This window comes from Nelumbo lutea, chromosome 2 (genome assembly GCF_056320005.1).
Source record: "Nelumbo lutea isolate HS-2025 chromosome 2, American lotus-T2T, whole genome shotgun sequence".
Lineage (NCBI taxonomy): Eukaryota > Viridiplantae > Streptophyta > Magnoliopsida > Proteales > Nelumbonaceae > Nelumbo > Nelumbo lutea.
The window spans coordinates 60,053,684-60,070,835 of record NC_142685.1 but is presented as its reverse complement, the minus strand read 5'-3'; the positions used below and the strand labels follow the sequence as shown (position 1 = coordinate 60,070,835).

At 37.4% G+C, this 17,152-nt stretch overlaps 1 protein-coding gene across 1 annotated transcript; it reads right to left on the bottom strand.

The window, feature by feature from the left end:
- Positions 1-12,216: 12,216 nt before the first annotated feature.
- On the bottom strand, positions 12,217-16,833 carry LOC148871031 (UDP-D-apiose/UDP-D-xylose synthase 2-like). Its single transcript, XM_088971162.1, has 9 exons — positions 16,383-16,833; positions 16,161-16,253; positions 15,952-16,059; positions 13,659-13,773; positions 13,432-13,565; positions 13,251-13,352; positions 13,059-13,151; positions 12,745-12,880; positions 12,217-12,641 (listed from the first exon to the last, which is right to left on the bottom strand). Exons 1-9 carry the CDS (start codon positions 16,653-16,655, stop codon positions 12,526-12,528), a joined length of 1,170 nt encoding a protein of 389 aa, XP_088827288.1. The 5' UTR covers positions 16,656-16,833; the 3' UTR covers positions 12,217-12,525.
- Between the last annotated feature and the right edge of the window lie 319 nt (positions 16,834-17,152).

Genomic DNA, 17,152 nt, shown 5'->3' with positions numbered 1-17,152 from the left:
CACGGTCACACCCTCAGCCAGGGGTGATCCTTTATTGATACGAAGATGAACGGAGGAACAAACGCCATAGAGTCGTTGAGGAGAGTTCTACGGTCGAGGCCGATGCCTCCACATGAATCTACTATACACTCTTCGGCCAAAGTCGAGGCCTCGACACAACCCACCAACCAACCTCTGTCACTACGGCCTCAAGAGTGGGGGCAAGTGATGTAGGGGTATCTGGCTGACTTGCGAATCTTAACATATGGCGTCAGCCGAATGCATCCTGGCCATCCCATTGATCCTGACACATGGCATCGATCAGAGACATCCTAACTATCCATCATCAACCACTGCCAACCACCGCCACCTGCTCCCAACTACCCCTCTTCTAAGGCAACTCCGTATATAAAAAGGGCTCCCACATTGAGGTAAGGACACACAAACTTAAGCTAAGTTTCCTCTCTTACTTGGTCCGACCCCTCACAACTCTCGACTAACTTGACTGTCAGAATTTTTGCTCGTGGGATAACTCTTGAGGCCTTTTAACATTTTCTTTCTCTTAACATGTTAAACCCATCGGCCTCTAATACCAGAAATTTCCTTATTGCCCTCGGCTTCTTATTTGGCAGCAACAAAATCCAATGAAAAACCACAAAATTTTGAAAAGGTAAGAGAAAATTTTGTAAAGAACTTAAAAGTCAAAAGCATTGATTAGTCATCTCTTACATGAAATGCATAATTGTATCCAATGGTGGATCTTAATTTAGGTAGGTTAACTAACACCCCAAAGCCCAATATCCAATAAAATATCAAATCAAAATCTGAGACCGCTCCATATCCGTATTTATCGGGTCTGGACCCTCACAAACGTCCATATCAAGATGACATCATTGTTTGTGGATCTCTTTTTTTTTTTTTTTTTTCTTTAGGCATTGGAGATCACTTCAGCTGGAACCTTTTTGCTTAGATGGTAGATGGTAGATTACTACTCCAGGCTTGCATTCAAAAGTTTAGTGGGGGTTGTGCCTTCTATGTTAAGTGTGAAATGAAATGAAAAAGGGGGAGAGAAAGAGAGAGATTCCTTATTTGTTAGCTTCCTTTCAAGTCTACTTTACTTCCCATTAATTCTATTTGAAACCCATCAGGAAAATCTATATATTCTTTTTTTAGAGCTGTCCATAGGTTGGATCTGGTTCGGGACAGGGTGGGCCAGTTTCAAATCAATTATTAATCGATTCTATAAAACTGATGTAGAACCGAACCAACTATTGGATAGTTGGGTTTAGCCTGATTAGACCCATTTATACTTGACATCTATAATTACTTATAATAATAATTTAAATTTTCATCTTTTATAATATAGCCTTAGTTATAATGACAACAAAATAGTAAATTATTTATATGTTGATAAAAACAAATATTTTTAACCAGAGTTATATATTGTTTATGAAATTTACCCTTTTAACATAAAAACATAACAAACCTCTATATGTTATTAACTATATAGGTGTTTGGCATTGGTGTTAAGAACATCGCACCATTTTTTGAGAAAAATGGTATATGACATGTGGAGTTGTAAGCACTTATTTTTTGTTTGTAACCGGGGCTGCCACATAGGCTGTTTTTTAAGAATACAGCACTGGAACCATTACCGGTACTAACAGCAACATTTTCAACATGGTATATATTATCTAAAGTCCAACGTGATGTTACATCATTACACCTTGGCAGCAATGCATCATTTTCTCAGAAAATATTGAATTTAGTGTTTCTCCAGACCATACTTTACCGATTTCTAAGGCATGATTTAGAACATTTTTTGTTTGAAAAAACGATACCAAACAAGAAAATATTGTTTGAAGCACCACACTTATTACCGTCAAAATACAAAGACCAATCTCGACCCAATTATTAATCGGGACACAAACCACAAAACCAGAACTGACATAATTGGTTCGATTCATTCTAGGGATACCACCCATTAAGATCTCTAACTTTTTTTTTATTGCAATAGAAGGGATTTAATAGTGTGCTTTGTGGGAAAGTGGGAATCTGATAAAAAATCCATCACTTTAATTGAAGAATATAAGCAATGTAAATGGTTAACTTGCAAGCCCAAATCAATTAAAATTAAGAGCTATTTCAAGCTCAGTGGATCCCAAAATGAGAACACGAGTCATTCATAGCCCATCTCAACTAAATGCAGTGTCAGGCACAAAAATAGCAAAGTTGATTGGTGAAAGTGACTACTTTTGAAGGGAATGAAACTTGAATGACAGTCTGCTAGAGATAGTGATCATCACTATGGATTGCTTCAACAGAACTTCTGAAGTACCACAAACATTGATCGATTCAATTATTATTAATAAATACTAAAGAATCCTAGCAAAAGTAAATGTAGAGATAGTCAAACAAGTCATTCAATGTACCTAAGTAGTAGGTTAGGCCAACTTTTTTGAATAAATGATGATGTGGGTTATGCATAATTAATGGAAGAAATGAATTTATTAGACAAATCAATGGAACCAAATCCAGTGAGAAGGATATATGGATGAAACGTTTGCTATGTTCAAATCCCTATAATTAGATTCTTGGGTAGCCTCAAAGAATGGATTATTCATTTATGCTGATTAGCGCTGTGTGGAATTTGGGATAAAGGGATTTATTCAAATTTCAGGGCCTCTAGGAGGAGTTTTGAATGGATTATTAATAAAGTAGATAGGGGGCTTTGTATAATATGAATGTCTTTGTTTTTATTTGTTTTAATATTGTCACATCAGCAAAAAAAAATTCTTGAACTTTCTTTTTATTTTTTAAAAAACGTTGGCTTTGTTTTAAAATAACCATCAAAATAATGATTTTTAAAACAAAAATAAATTTTGTAGTATAGAAACTATATGGTTTATAGAACATGATATTAAATAACTACATGAAAACATGTTTTTGAAACTAGAAATTCAATAACATGTTTTCCATTTTAGTTTTGAAAACAAAAACATACATACACAATCAAGAACATGTTTATGCTTTTATTTTCTAAAACAATTTGTTTTCAAATTAGATGGTTTTGATTTATTTTTTAAGCCAAAAACAAGAAAGACAATTCACATTGTAGAAGAATCCCCCAGGGGATAAGAAGTTTTGAAATGAAAGCAAAAAGTCTTTAAGAAAGACGAAAAATGGTATATAGATAGATAGATAGATAGATATAGAGAGAGAGAGATTGCCTAAAGAAGGGCCATGGAATGTAGACTGACTTGCAAAATTTTAGGCTATACATGACTTTTGAAAGCTAGATCTGTATGGCATGAATCATCTCTTATGGGTATTGGGTTGTTAGTGTTTTATAAAGGTTTATAAAGGTAGAAATTTATAGAATAACAAATAAATTAATAGGTACAAATTGAAGGTGATGCAAAGGTAGTAATCTACAGCTTGAATCAGTGCACAGATCTATCATGGCAAATTAATTTGCACTATAATTCAGGACATCCATTCTTGAATCAGGGAAAGAAATCAGGTTCTCTCATTCTTTTTTGAAGGAAATTTGGCTATATTTGGTTAATATTCTAGTCCAAAATATCACTACTCAAGGATTGAAGTTTGATTCAAAATGAGTATTTTTGGAAGCTATAGTTTTCTATCCCCACAGAATCAATTCTTAGAATTGAGTTTTGAACCCCCTCCAAAAAAAAGAAGAAGAGGAAGATTCGGTTCCAGCAATTTTCACATATCCAAATTTAAGATTGATTTTCAGAATTACGTGCTTCATCAGAATTAATTCTTTTTTTTTTTTGGTAGAAACATCAGAATTAATTCTCAGAGCATACCAATTATTGCAGCCAAGTTGCTAGCTGGATGGAAAATGAAGTGATAACAAGATCTCTTTTTTTTGGACTAACCATTCCCCTTATGATATGTATAATCTTAATAATTCTCGGTTATGGATATCTTCTGTTTTTGGCTCATCAATTCCGCTTAATATCACATATATTGCCAAAAACAAAAGAAACTTAACTTGTTCACCCACCTACATCTCATGTGGATGGACTCTTAATAAGGATGATAATTGAGTGTCATTTATATTAATTACTGGCATGCAAACCGGCCCGTGTAATGTATGGGGGTTGAATAGAAATTTGGTTAAGTTTTGATTGAAAAGTTTGGGTTTTGATATCAGTTCGGTTATGAGTCAGGGGCCAGGGTTCATCTTTGGAATTAGTCTTGAATTGGCCCTTAATATATCTGTAAGGAGGTCATAAGAGGTGATCAAGAGAGATTTAAGAGGAAAGGAGAAGGGGGAAGAGGATATGGAGAGAGAGAGAGAGAGTAAAATAGCAGACTTAGTGCCTACTAGACTTCTGGAATATGTGGAAATCCTGATGGCTGATACAACTTTGGTGTATTCTTATTCACTTTCTTAAAGTAGTCTCTAACAGTTAACTAATCAATGTTTTATGAGCTTTTACTGAACATCCAACTGCTGGGCATGGCGTTCACGATTTATTTCTAAACCATTTTATTATATATTTAAATGCTGGAACTATTCAACCATCTATCCAACCCTAGAAGATTCAATCTGTAGAAATATGCGTTGAAATTTGATCCAAATCGAAAGGCCCAGGTTACGGAATTGCAGGCAATGGATTGGCCCAAAATTCTGAAAAACCATTACGGTTGCAGGTAAGTTGCCTAAAGAGTTCAGAGCTATAGATCGTTAGAGATTAGACAAGTAGTGTTAGAGAGTAGATTCATACTAGCTAGGAAAGATAGATAGTAAGCCCTTCTAGCTTAAGCTAGCATTACATGACTACCACACAATGACCACAGGTCAAGGTCTCACTAGCCTCATGTGATGGATTAAAATGCTCAAAATGGCCACACAAAAATTGTTCTAGATCAGTAAATATATTGAAGGGATAGAATATCCATCACATGGATGCCCAAAGAATGCGGAATAAGGGGAGAATTTCAAAAACTTTTCTCTCCCTTTAACTGAGAATCGAATTTCCTATTTAGAAAATCATATTTTCAAAGATCATTCTTGAACCATAAAATGAATTAGATCCGAACCAAAAGGTGTAGAGAGGGATTATACCTGATACACCTGATACAGAGAAGCAATATCTCCCAATGGAGGTGTTCACACCCAAGGAATGATCCAAAATCTGTTCCCACTGAAGATGGCGTAGTGCAGGGTGGAGCATAATCAACAGTGTTCTTCCAAAAGAACTTGACCTTTCGCAAGAATCAATTGGACGGCTTGTGAATACAACTCCCACCAATCTTTTCTCCAAAAGATTGGTACCAAGATCAAATCTTGATTTCTCCCAAGAACTGGAGATCGAACTGTTGGAGGCGACGGTTGCAGGAAGAGGCGGCAAGAGAGTATTTGCAGGGTGCAGAAATCTCTCTTCTAATAATCTCAGCTCTGAAGACAAGGATCTGTGGATTGCTTGTGTGTCTAAAGGCTGCCGCCCCCTCCTCCTTTTATAATCTCAAAGGGATCAGCTCCTAATCCCATTAGGAATTGCTAACCCAAATCATATTTGGATTAGAAGTCCCTTTAAGTGATAAGGGATAACTCTTATCTTATTTTCAGATTAGATCAACCATCTCCTAATCTAATTAGGAGGCTTCCAGATCTAAATCTTATTTAGATCTTGGACTCTCTAAATGGATAGGGTCTGGGCCCAATCCTATCAGCTGATCCATCGCAGAATTCGCCCCTTTAAGTGGCTAATCAAATCAGTCCAGTTCGAAATGGGCTTAAGGCCCATTTAAGGTTATGTATTCATTTAGCCTTCCAAACGGCTGCCCAGTTGGGCTTCCTTGTATGGCGTGGGACCCTAACATTGATCTACACATCAGTCACATGGGTTCAGCCCAGCCTTTGTTACAAGGTCGGGCCGAGTACACTGTTAAGAATAGTGCACCCCCTGAAACCCATCTCATGGGCTCTTTGGACCCAACACTTACCCTAAGTGGTCCCTAGGCCAAACCACCTTGTAACACCCAGGGACTGTAGGCAGATGCAAGATTAGCCCATCAGGTATTATCCTCAATGATCTTACACTTAAGCTCTCAGCCCATAATGATCATACGCTGCCCGACAAGAGAGGACCTCTCCCTCGGCTGCAAGGAACAGTGTTGTACTCTCTCTGGTATGGATTCCGGGAATTAAAACATTTTGCAAATCATTTCGAAACCATAATATATATACTTTTATATCTCATATAAAATATATTTTGCAAAACAAATCTCAACGATTGAAATCGGCTACCGGCAGTCTTGGTTTCCATTAGTGAGAGTGCATCCCCGATCATTACCTTTGTCCGACAAAGGGGCTGATCATATCACTATGATCACCCACTCAGATGAACTCTTAGACTGTCCCAACATACCCAGGTTTTGACCCCTGCTAAGGATCTCACTGATTGGTACATCAAATACAGCCTAATCCGACACCTAGTGCAGTATCATAATCGAATCTAGGGGTCGGGTGTAACTTTTCAGTTTTGCCCATCAATCTCCAAGGTCCAGGGCAATACTAGAAATCTGGTCCAGTTCAAATATTCAATTAATCCTACACAATATGTGCCTAGGGTCTCACCCTGGCAACTGAGACAAACCACCCCAACCGACTTGGTGGCACCACAATGTTAGCCTTGTCATGATAGGTTTCCCCAGACCGACTCATTGGCTGTGAACATTCTAAACTAACACGAGTCTTATTAAGTGTCTAATTTAAGGATATAACACAGAAACATACCAAGGAACATGAATCAAATATGCACTTTTATTCATTTACAATAAACTCATAAAGTACATCATATTGATTGAAGCTAAGGGCATACAAAACTATCTAACACATATATATTTACTTGGGTAATTGCATTTATCCATTTTCTTTTATTTTCCATGTAAATAAGGTAATGACCATTTTAATCATAAAAATTCATTATTAAAAGGGGCATTTTTGTCTCATTCAAGTGTTGTCAATTTTCCCCTCAGGTGAAAAGTGATACCTGAAAAAATATCTTTCCCATTGACCAACTTTCTCCCCTCTCAAAATCCAAAAAAAGAATGCCCCTATATCATTTTTAAATTTGTGGACTCTACCCTAGACTTAGATTTTTCAGACAATCCTCCGTTCCATTCTAAGCCACCAATGTAATGGGAAACAAAATGGTTGAGTGATGGCCATTTTCTATTTATAAATGTTTTGAGCCAATCCAGATATGTACCCATCAAGGAGTTTGATGCCTCAGAATGGTACAGATTGTTTCGATTATCAAACTGTTATAATACCGTTTTATGAAGCAGAAGAAATCATGGTTTTCAAAATCGGATCGGACTAGAAAAACTGAGAACCGGTCAGATGATAGGTTCCATTTTTCCATAAAATCGGATTTTTCCTAAAAACCGTTAATTTTGGTCAGCAAACCGCTGACCCAAATAGTTAACCGTTCGAACGGTTTTTTATTTTTTTATTTTTTTGTTAGATTCGAACGAACGGACAATTCAACCCGGAAACCGGACCCTGACCGGTTCGTTCTCCGGGCCTGTTTTGAAAACCTTGGAAGAAACATTATTGGCAGGTGGTGAAGGTGATGATTAGATAGAGAAGGTAGCATTTCATGCCACATAAGTTATGTACGTACAAAGCTGTTGTCTTATACGTAGCCTTTTCAGTGATTATGTTATTAAAGGCAAGGGGACACAAGGCAGCCGATTGCATTCTGGGGGGCCATAACTTACCACGTGGCAGATATTCTACGTATCAGAATCCATGACAGGATTGGGTCCTGGCTTATTAAAAAAAATAAAAAAATAGTATGATCAGATGTCACATCTTATTCATTAAACCTTTTTCTATGTGATTTTTTGCCCACTTCATCTCCAAAGTGGGACCAACTAAATAGAAGGTCCCGATCATCAAACACTGATGCCATGTTATATGGGGCCCTGAACCGGTTATGCTTCTGGGTCCTCTATCCCAGACCTGAGCTTTTGCCTTCTCATATACACCATACCCGAAAGACAAACTGAATGGTTGGTCTTGGGTCTTGACCATCAATTTGGCTGATACTGGACAGCCATTGGGGCTCAGGCCTTGTATGTGATCTTTCTTTGTCTATGTGGGTTCTAAGATATTCTTTTCTCTATTATCTGTTAAAGGTATGTTTTAATCTTTTACTTATTCTTCTCTACATTGATTTTCAATGTCTTATAATTTTCTTTTCAAATAGATAGAGATTAATATATAGGAAGCTAGAGACTCTCATTAGAAATAAAATTGTCTGTGAGAGACCTACAATTGCATTTCTTAATCTTGTATGTATTTGGTTTTGTGGGCATTTATTTATGGGGTGTTTTCCGATAAATGTTTAATGATATTTATTGTTTTTGTTGTTTGGTTGGGCGTTTCATGGGCATTTTAAGTATGGTTTTCAAAATCAGACCGGACTGGACAGTCAGACCGGAAAACCGAGAATCAGTCATCTGATTGGTTCCGTTTTCCCCCAAAACCGTTTTTTTTTTCAAAACTGTTGATTTTGGTCAATAAACTGCTGAACCGGCTGGTTAACCGTTTTCCAATTTTTTTAATTTTTTTGTTAGAACGGGCCAGTCATTCGGGTTGAACAGTCAGACCATTCAAACCGGTAACTGGACCCCTAACCGGTTCGGTCACTGATTCATTTTTTAAAAACCATGATTTCAAGTAACACCCAATAAAGCTATCTTCCACCTCAACTTAATGTTTATTGATTTTTTTGTTTAGTTGGGCGTTTCAAGTAACACTCCCATAAAGCTATTTTCCACCTCAGCTTACAATATTCCTAGTAGTATTTCATTTCAATAAATGTTGGGACGTTGGGAGAAACCAGAATTTGAAATTCCTCCCAATGCCTCGAACACATAAATCCAAGTGTTTCTGTTTTTAAAATTGTAAATGTTTATTTAAAAACGAACAATGATTTTATATACAATAATCACCAATGCTTAAATGGTGCTAATGTAGTGACATTTTTTCAATAAACACTCCAGAACCAAACATAACCCTTATTATCTGTTTAGCACTACTACAAGGGAAAAAAAAGTAAAAATTCGTGTCTGACTGCAGCAAAAGGAATCCTTCTAATAAATGTTGGAAAAAAAAAAGAGTGATCTTATAGAATAGTGGACACGGTGGATCCAAAACTTCAAAGGGATCCAAGGTTTTGACTTAATTGGGAATAAGGGGGTTCTGTGGACATGCATGACTTTGGTAATCTTCACTTATCTATCTAATTTCCTGACATTAAATTTATATCAATCCTGGACCTATTTTAATTTGTTACTGGGGATTCAGAAAAATGAATAGTTTCATGTTTGCCTGCTAAAGCTAAAGGTATAGTGAGGTTGATTTGGGTTACAAGATTGATCCCGTGGCCTGATTCTTCATACTTCATTGACAATTTGTTGATTGCAACAACTATCCCCATGTGTATCTAGAAACTAGAAAGAAAAAGAACGTGAGAGAATGCCTTTTGGCTGTGTTTGGTTTGAAGGAAAAAGTAAGGAAAAGAACCGTATCTTTTTCCTCAAACCAAACATAGTCTTTGGGATTAGATTTCCAATTTTTTGATTTGTAAGTAGGGCAATGTTTGGTATTGATACGGATTATCTAAAAATCAATGCCACGTCGGATCCACGGTAATTCCTCAGAACGTTGATTAATTGTTTGTTTGTAACCGATTTTCTTGACTTTTGGGACATTGTTGAAAAACGATCCCTGAAACCAGGCCCAAAGGAGGGATCACCATTTTCAGTGATTCTCCCATTTCACGGAAAAATCTTAGCTGTTGGAGGCCAACAGCCTATGCTATTAAGAGGATTTTTGGAAATGCCATGGGTAACATGAGAATGGATAAATTTGTAATTATATCTTAATTTATTTTGACTAAAAACCATGGGCATGAATAAGTAAATGCTCCGATTTCTGGCCAATTCCTTTTTCTGTGGGGTGACATGGCATCCTATGTGTAAATGTAAAGTAGAGAGTGATCCTATGCTTTACTAATCATCAGAAATATTACTTGATGCCAACACATGCTGATTTCTTTTTTTTTTTCTTGTGATATTTTATGCATTTTTTGAAAAAATACCCTTTAGAATCACTACCTAACAAATTCACAACTGATTTTTGAAAGATCAACTTAAATGACAAGAATGATACCAAACAACAAAAAATGATGATTTTTGGAAAATCAGTGATTCCAATAATCATTGATTTTTAAAAAATCAGATGTGAGGGATCATCGTTGCTGCTAAACATCACCTAGGTCTTTGGTACTGTGGTCATTTTCTTTGATATCAGTGCCATGTAGGCAATCAATTTCTTAGTTGATGTAACCAAATGGTTGTATTTCTTTTACATTGTCTTTTGTGAAAGTGGTTTTTTGTGAAAATGACTTTTTGAGGTTTCTTCTTTAAGAGGTGTTTTCACCTCCTTTGTCTTATGTGATACTTAAAGTGTCTTAAACCAGAATAAACAATTGTGAGGCCTGTATTAGGGGTGTTTATGTTTTCAAAATTGGACCGGACTGGATGGTCAGACTGGAAATCCAGGAATTGGTCAGATGATCGGTTCTGTTTTTCCAGAAAACTGGAATTTTCCCAAAAACCGTTAATTTTGGTCAGCAAACCGTTGATCCGGGCGATTAATCATTCGAACTGTTCGAACGATTTTGACTTTTTTTTTGTCAAAACGAGCCGACCGTTCAACCCAGAAACTAAACCCCTCGGATCAGTTTTAAAAATCTTGTATTATATATATATATATATATATATATATATATATATATATATATATATATATATATATTATTTATAATATATTATACATCATTTAATATTTATAATATATGTTATGAATACTAGAAATTTAAAAATGAAAGAACCAAACTGGTAGAAAACTAAAATGCAATTTTATTTGCACAATACAAATGCATGGGAGTGCAAATAAAAAAAAAAAAAAAATGTAAATTCTCGTTTAATTTTGTTTTGGATTTTCTTTTATTCAGATTCATGTGTTAATTTACTTCATTTGTACTGCAATCAAACAATATAAACTAAAATTTAAAACAAATAAGTCAAAATTTACACTCAAATTATTTGCACTGCCATAATTTTACATCAATAATTCAGTACGCAGTACGCGTAGCAACCAAACCGCAAGGACTCTAAATTCCAAGACAACCTTTGCGGTCCAATTGCCTACGTATTAATAAAATTCTTTTTTTTTAAGAGGAAAAGCTTTCATTGAAATTAAGCATTAATAATAACCTCAATCAATACGGTTTGTAACCAAGTTGCCAAGTTGGGATAACAGAAAATAAAGAAAACTCCCAACTCTCCTCTTGACAATGCTGTCATTTGGTAAACTGCTCGATAAGGAGAGAAACCGATGTCCTCCTTCAGGATGGCGTTAACCATTGACAGAGACTCAGATTAAAGAATCACATTCTGAGCTCGGAGCTCCTACTGAAAGCAGAACCAAAGCCGTCCCCCGCCCTCCCCCAACCTGTTTGTTAAAGCCTCCGCCATCTCTACTGTGTATTGGGAACAGCAGGAGATGTTCCCCACTTCACCTCTCTCCCTTGATGCTTCTTCCAGTTATCCTACTGTTGTAAGAAACTTCTTTTCATCTTTTGTAATATGATTTGAATAACCACAACACAATGCAACGAGAACGAATTTCGTTCACAATAACTCTGCATTTTCTAGAAGCGAAAAAATTCCACTCCCACAACCCTATCGGAACCCTTCCCTGCAACAAAATTACAAACGAAATAAACTGGACCATCCAAAGCTTACAAAAAAGAAAATGTTCTTCCTTTGGACATTGATTAGATGTCATAGAAGCATCCTCAAGTCTTTTATTTTGTTTTCCTTTGGCTGGCAAACTGGGAAAGTTATTCTTGCATCTTGTACGCAAGGAGAGACCAAGCCTTCTCTGGATGATCTCATGAAACAAGTATTTGCTTAGCATACCATTAACCATTCAGTGTAACATGCTGCTAAGTGGAACTTAAATAAATAATAAACAATCTCACCAATGCCAAGGGGCCAATGAAAAAGTTAAGGCAAGGAAATAAGACAGTACATCCCCCGGAGTCGGACGAGAAACAAAGAAGAAAACACAGATAAAGCACACTACTACAGCACTTAGGATTAGGAAACAGAAGATGATGAAAGGCTTCCGCAGATTTTATGCCGCCCCAACATACAAACAAGTGTCGCGGATGCTGTAACAACAATGCAAGAGTAATATGATTCATACCCTATCCAAAGTCAACTGTCTACTTTTATATAGAAAATTACAGATATCGAACCTACAGACTATCTACGCTGGGCTAAAAAAAGAAAAAAAAATTACATCATATTCATATATGAACCACTTGAATGTGTGTATGCTTCCTTGAAAGAATTGGACACCACCCCTTGAACAAGAACCAGCATTCTGAAAAGCAATCCAACCAACCATGTATGTCCCTTTTAGCTGGACGCAACCGGTTTTGCAATTGCCTGTTTGATGGCCTCGGCGTATGTCCTGTGCTGATAAGTCAGCGTTGAATCCAGCAAGTCCCATAGAGATGTCTTAGGGTTCCAACCTGCATCCCATATTTCCAAAAAACTGTGTCAATACCAATGTTACTAGGCTAAACGTGACTGAAGCGTTTGATGTATGTAGTCGATGAATAAACGCAACAGTACCAAGCTGTTTGTTGATAATCGTCATGTCTGGAATTCGCTTGTCACTATCATCATATCCTTCACCATAGAACTCTTTAGAGCTTACATCAATGCTAGGTACCTCCAATGGAGGTTCTCCGCTGACTTTAGAATAAATCTGGAGTGAGCATGGGGATTTTTTTTGTCAGAATGTGTGTGTGAGAGAGAGAGAGAGAGAGAAATTTATAGTATTACAATATATTAGAATAAACACGGAAATAACATAAATTGAAATAAAAGCATTGAGACGAGAGAGGTCAATGAGAAACAAAAACATAAATTAGCTTGTTTAGTACCTCAGTCATCATTTCTGCAAGCTGCCTCACCGTAACTTCATTGTTAGGGTTGCCCACATTGAAAATTTGACCATTTACCCTCGCCGGGTTTTCCTGAATAATCATCACCAAAATTTCAGTCCCCAAGTAAACAAAGCAGGTCTATTGCCAAAAAAGAAGTAAACAAAACAGGAAAAATGATTGTTCACATACAATCATCAAGAAAACAGCTTCAATGGCATCCTTGATGTATACAAAAGTTCTTTGGGATTGGCCACCATCCACAAGCTTCAGTGGTTCACGACGAAGGAGATTCTGCAGATGGAAATGGTAAAATTAAGTCAGAAAGAAATGCACCTATAGTTGCTGGAGCTACAATGGAATTTGAACTTACGTTACTAAAGCATGCTAGAACCCTTGGAACACCCTCGCTTGGACCATCAATACCAGGAATGAAGTCCATCCTTGGACCAATCCAGTTGAAAGGCCTCACAATGGTAAACTCAAGCCCATTTTCTGCACCCTCAGCTGTAATCAATTGAAATAAGCAAAGGTTTAAAAAGGATGAAAGAAATTCCTAGTGAGAAATTTACTGCTTCATAAATGAATTTGCCCACAGACCATATATCAGCCTTTCAATCAATTGTTTTGCACATGCATAAGACCACCTCTGCTTCTCAACAGGGCCAAAAATGCAGGGAGAGGCGTCTTCTTTGAGCACATAGAAGTTAGGATCCTATTCCATCATAACACCCATCAGAAAGTTGGCAGTCTCAACTAAAATAGCAAGATGATTCCTTGAACAGGTAATTGTAAGCAAAGCTTACCAATAAAATAAAATAAAATAAAAAACTGTAAAAAAGAAAAGATCTTTTGAGACATAAGAAACATTATTGTCCAGCATGAAGTTTCAATCTTCATGTGCAACAGTATCATTCCATGATTTATGAAGTTGTCCACCTTCAAACGGCTTTTGTACAAATATCTACATTACTAGTCCAAAATGACACACGAATATAATTACAACCTATCAAACTGGAAATAATAGCAAAGGTAAAATGTTATGATCCACCCATCAACCAAAAAAAAAGAAAAAAAAAAAAAATGGACAACTCGCTAAGTGCCATTGAAAAGGTAGAGCCAAATGGGTCTATAGACAAGAACTGGAGTAAGAGAAGGGGATAGTTTTTTTTATTTTTTTTTCTTAATATTCTTTTTCTTATGAGAATGAGAGTGAGAAAGGAGGCTTTAGATTTTTTGTGGAAGTAAAATAAAACTTAATAAAAATATGAGATTACAAGGAAGGTGACCAGTAGTCAGTCACCCAAGAGAAGAGACAAACAACTCCTGAAAAGACCTGACCAACACCTTCTCAGACACAGGCAGACAGATCCACCGCTATAACCATGTGCAATATGAAATTCATCTTCCAATATCATTTATCTAAATCCAATCAGGTTTGAAACATCTAATGCAGATAATAGCCTTCACTGTGAGAGACAGTACAGACCTCCACAAAGGCCTATATCAACAGAGGTGGATACCTAAACTCCTCATTGAACAATATAAGAGCCCACAGGTAGAACCATATTTATCATGTTCACTTTGTAGCTTAGGTGGGGTAACCATGTTCACCACATCACCTTACCATTATGAGGATGGCCCTGTTCTGATATTCAAATCTATTCAAGGCCTATCTACCTTTAAAGTAGAAACCTCTTTTTTGCATCAATTATCATCCAATTTTGTTTAACCCAAACCATTCCATTTCAGCAATACCCCTCTCCTCCTTTTAGAGCCTTCCAATGCACCAAAACAGTCCTACCGGGTGGAATAATCACAGCTATCACCTATAGAAGCCACTTAGCCACCGTTTAAGCTTTTCCCCAGGTTCCAGAGGTGCATTTTATATTCTGATCTTAACCTAGTTAAGCATGTATATTCATAAACAACATAAACAGTGGAGGGGAATGAACACTTCAAAACTAACTGATCAATTCAAGGTCATTATAAATCCACTGATGGAGTGATGGACCCCACCTTCTATGGACATATGATGATCTCGTAATCTTAATAAACAAACTAGAATACCTAAACTCCACCCTGGAAATAGGACATCCAATCTCCATCGTAAGCCTGCATTAGTTGATGAATGAAACCAGAAAAGACCACCTTTCAAAGCCAATCTTTATGAAATGGAAATATGAACCAATTGTTACTTCATGGTTATTTCATTTTCAGCCTCAAAAGAATTCTCAAAAGAGCACATATGGACCTCCACATGCTTCAAAGATGCATCTTGATAGCTCTATTCCTAGGCTCCTAGCATGTTTTGGGCATGAGATACTGACTAGTAAACATAGCACACCCTAAAAGTTACAATGAACCATTCTGATAATCACCATCCTAGCAGGTGATACTCAACAATTTCTTTTCTTTCTCTATATCTCAGGTATCCCAAGTACAAGGAGTCAAAATGTGCCCATGCCTTAACCGCCAAAATGGCGCCATTCCAAAACTACTTCGCTCAAGGAACCGGACAATCTCGCTGTCATGACACTTGGGCTATAACCTTTACTTTTAAAATTCAACCCCCAGGAAAATTGGATGCCATAGACCCCAATAATTCTATATGCCATTATGCCATTAGATCTACGTCAAAAAACATAAAAAGAAAAGACTTTCTCGAGTCCCTACAAAAAAATCTATGGTTAGTAAGTATAATAATGAGTTGCACATGGGATCCAGAAAATTACAACTTCCGAAGCACTGCATGAATGGATGCAAAAAGAGATTTCCGTAATAAATTGTCCGACATTCAACCGATTCATATCAGATGTCATTAAAACAGACAATCAAGAATTGAACGAAAGTAATCCTGCAAGTAAAAGAGAGGGAGGAATGCATAGATTACATTTCGTAGAGGATGCTCCTTGGGAAGGAAGCTACCAATCGTTTTCCCGTAGACTTCACAAGTAGAGAAGTGGATGAGACGTTTGTTGTTTTCTGAGCAATACTTAACCTGAGTAAACCCCATCCACATCCATCAATGACACTCTAATAAGATTTAAATCCAAAGCCATTGACAAACAAGTTAACTAATCACTAACCCAAAATGCTTACCACCGGGAGCGCATCGATGAAATTGCTGTAAATTGTGTCAAGAGGACGCGTATTGTAATCCGCCGGAGTACAGATCGCGGCAAGATTAATAGTCTACAGTACAAGAGCCCACATTAACAAAGAAACTACAGATCTGAACCATCAAAGTGGCTTCGGAAACAGAAGAAATCAGGATTCGCAGAAAAAGAAAAAGAAGAGCAGAAATGAGGAGCAAGACCAGACCAGATCTGCCATCTTGATGAGCCCCTCGAGCCTGGAGTCATGCTTGATGTTGATCCGGTAAAACTGGATTCGGTCGGCCCACGGCAGGGAAGCGGGCTCCAGGAGGTGCTTGATCTTGTCATTGTAGACATCAACCGCCAAGACCTTGTGGAGAGTCTCGGCCATCAACTTCTCGCAGAGGTGAGACCCGATGAACCCGCCGGCGCCGATCATGCAAATAGTGATCGGCTTGATAGGGTTCCCGTCAAGATCCACTCTCGCCGGAGAAGCCATTCTCGGATGCCTCACACTCTAGCTCGCTCCTCTGTTGCTTTCGGTTACTATCGTGCGCCAGTGGAGGAGGATGAAAAACTCGAAGACGAATGGCAGAGCAGAGGAACGGGTTTAGTTCGTCGGGAAATGAAGAAGAGGAGGCGGCCCCCTTTTTCTTTCTCTATATTTTTGGATTTTTGGGTGGGAAGTGGAGCGAAGGGTATTTATGGAAGAGGAAGGGGAAGTGGTTACGTGGACGCTCTCGGCCTCTCCGTGGGGGCCCCACTTCCATTAATTACGATCCATGTGAGTCGCTTGAAAACATGAGCTGTACGTCCCTGTCATCACGTGTATCGTTTTCAATATTAGTGTTCCTGTACCCATCTGCCCACGGAAATTCATCTTATTTACATGCCACTGGGATTGGGATTGAGATATGGTACATAGTAGTACATAGTAGTGACAACTCGCAAGTAGGTAACCGAATCATGGTCCCTTTTTATAAATACATCATTATA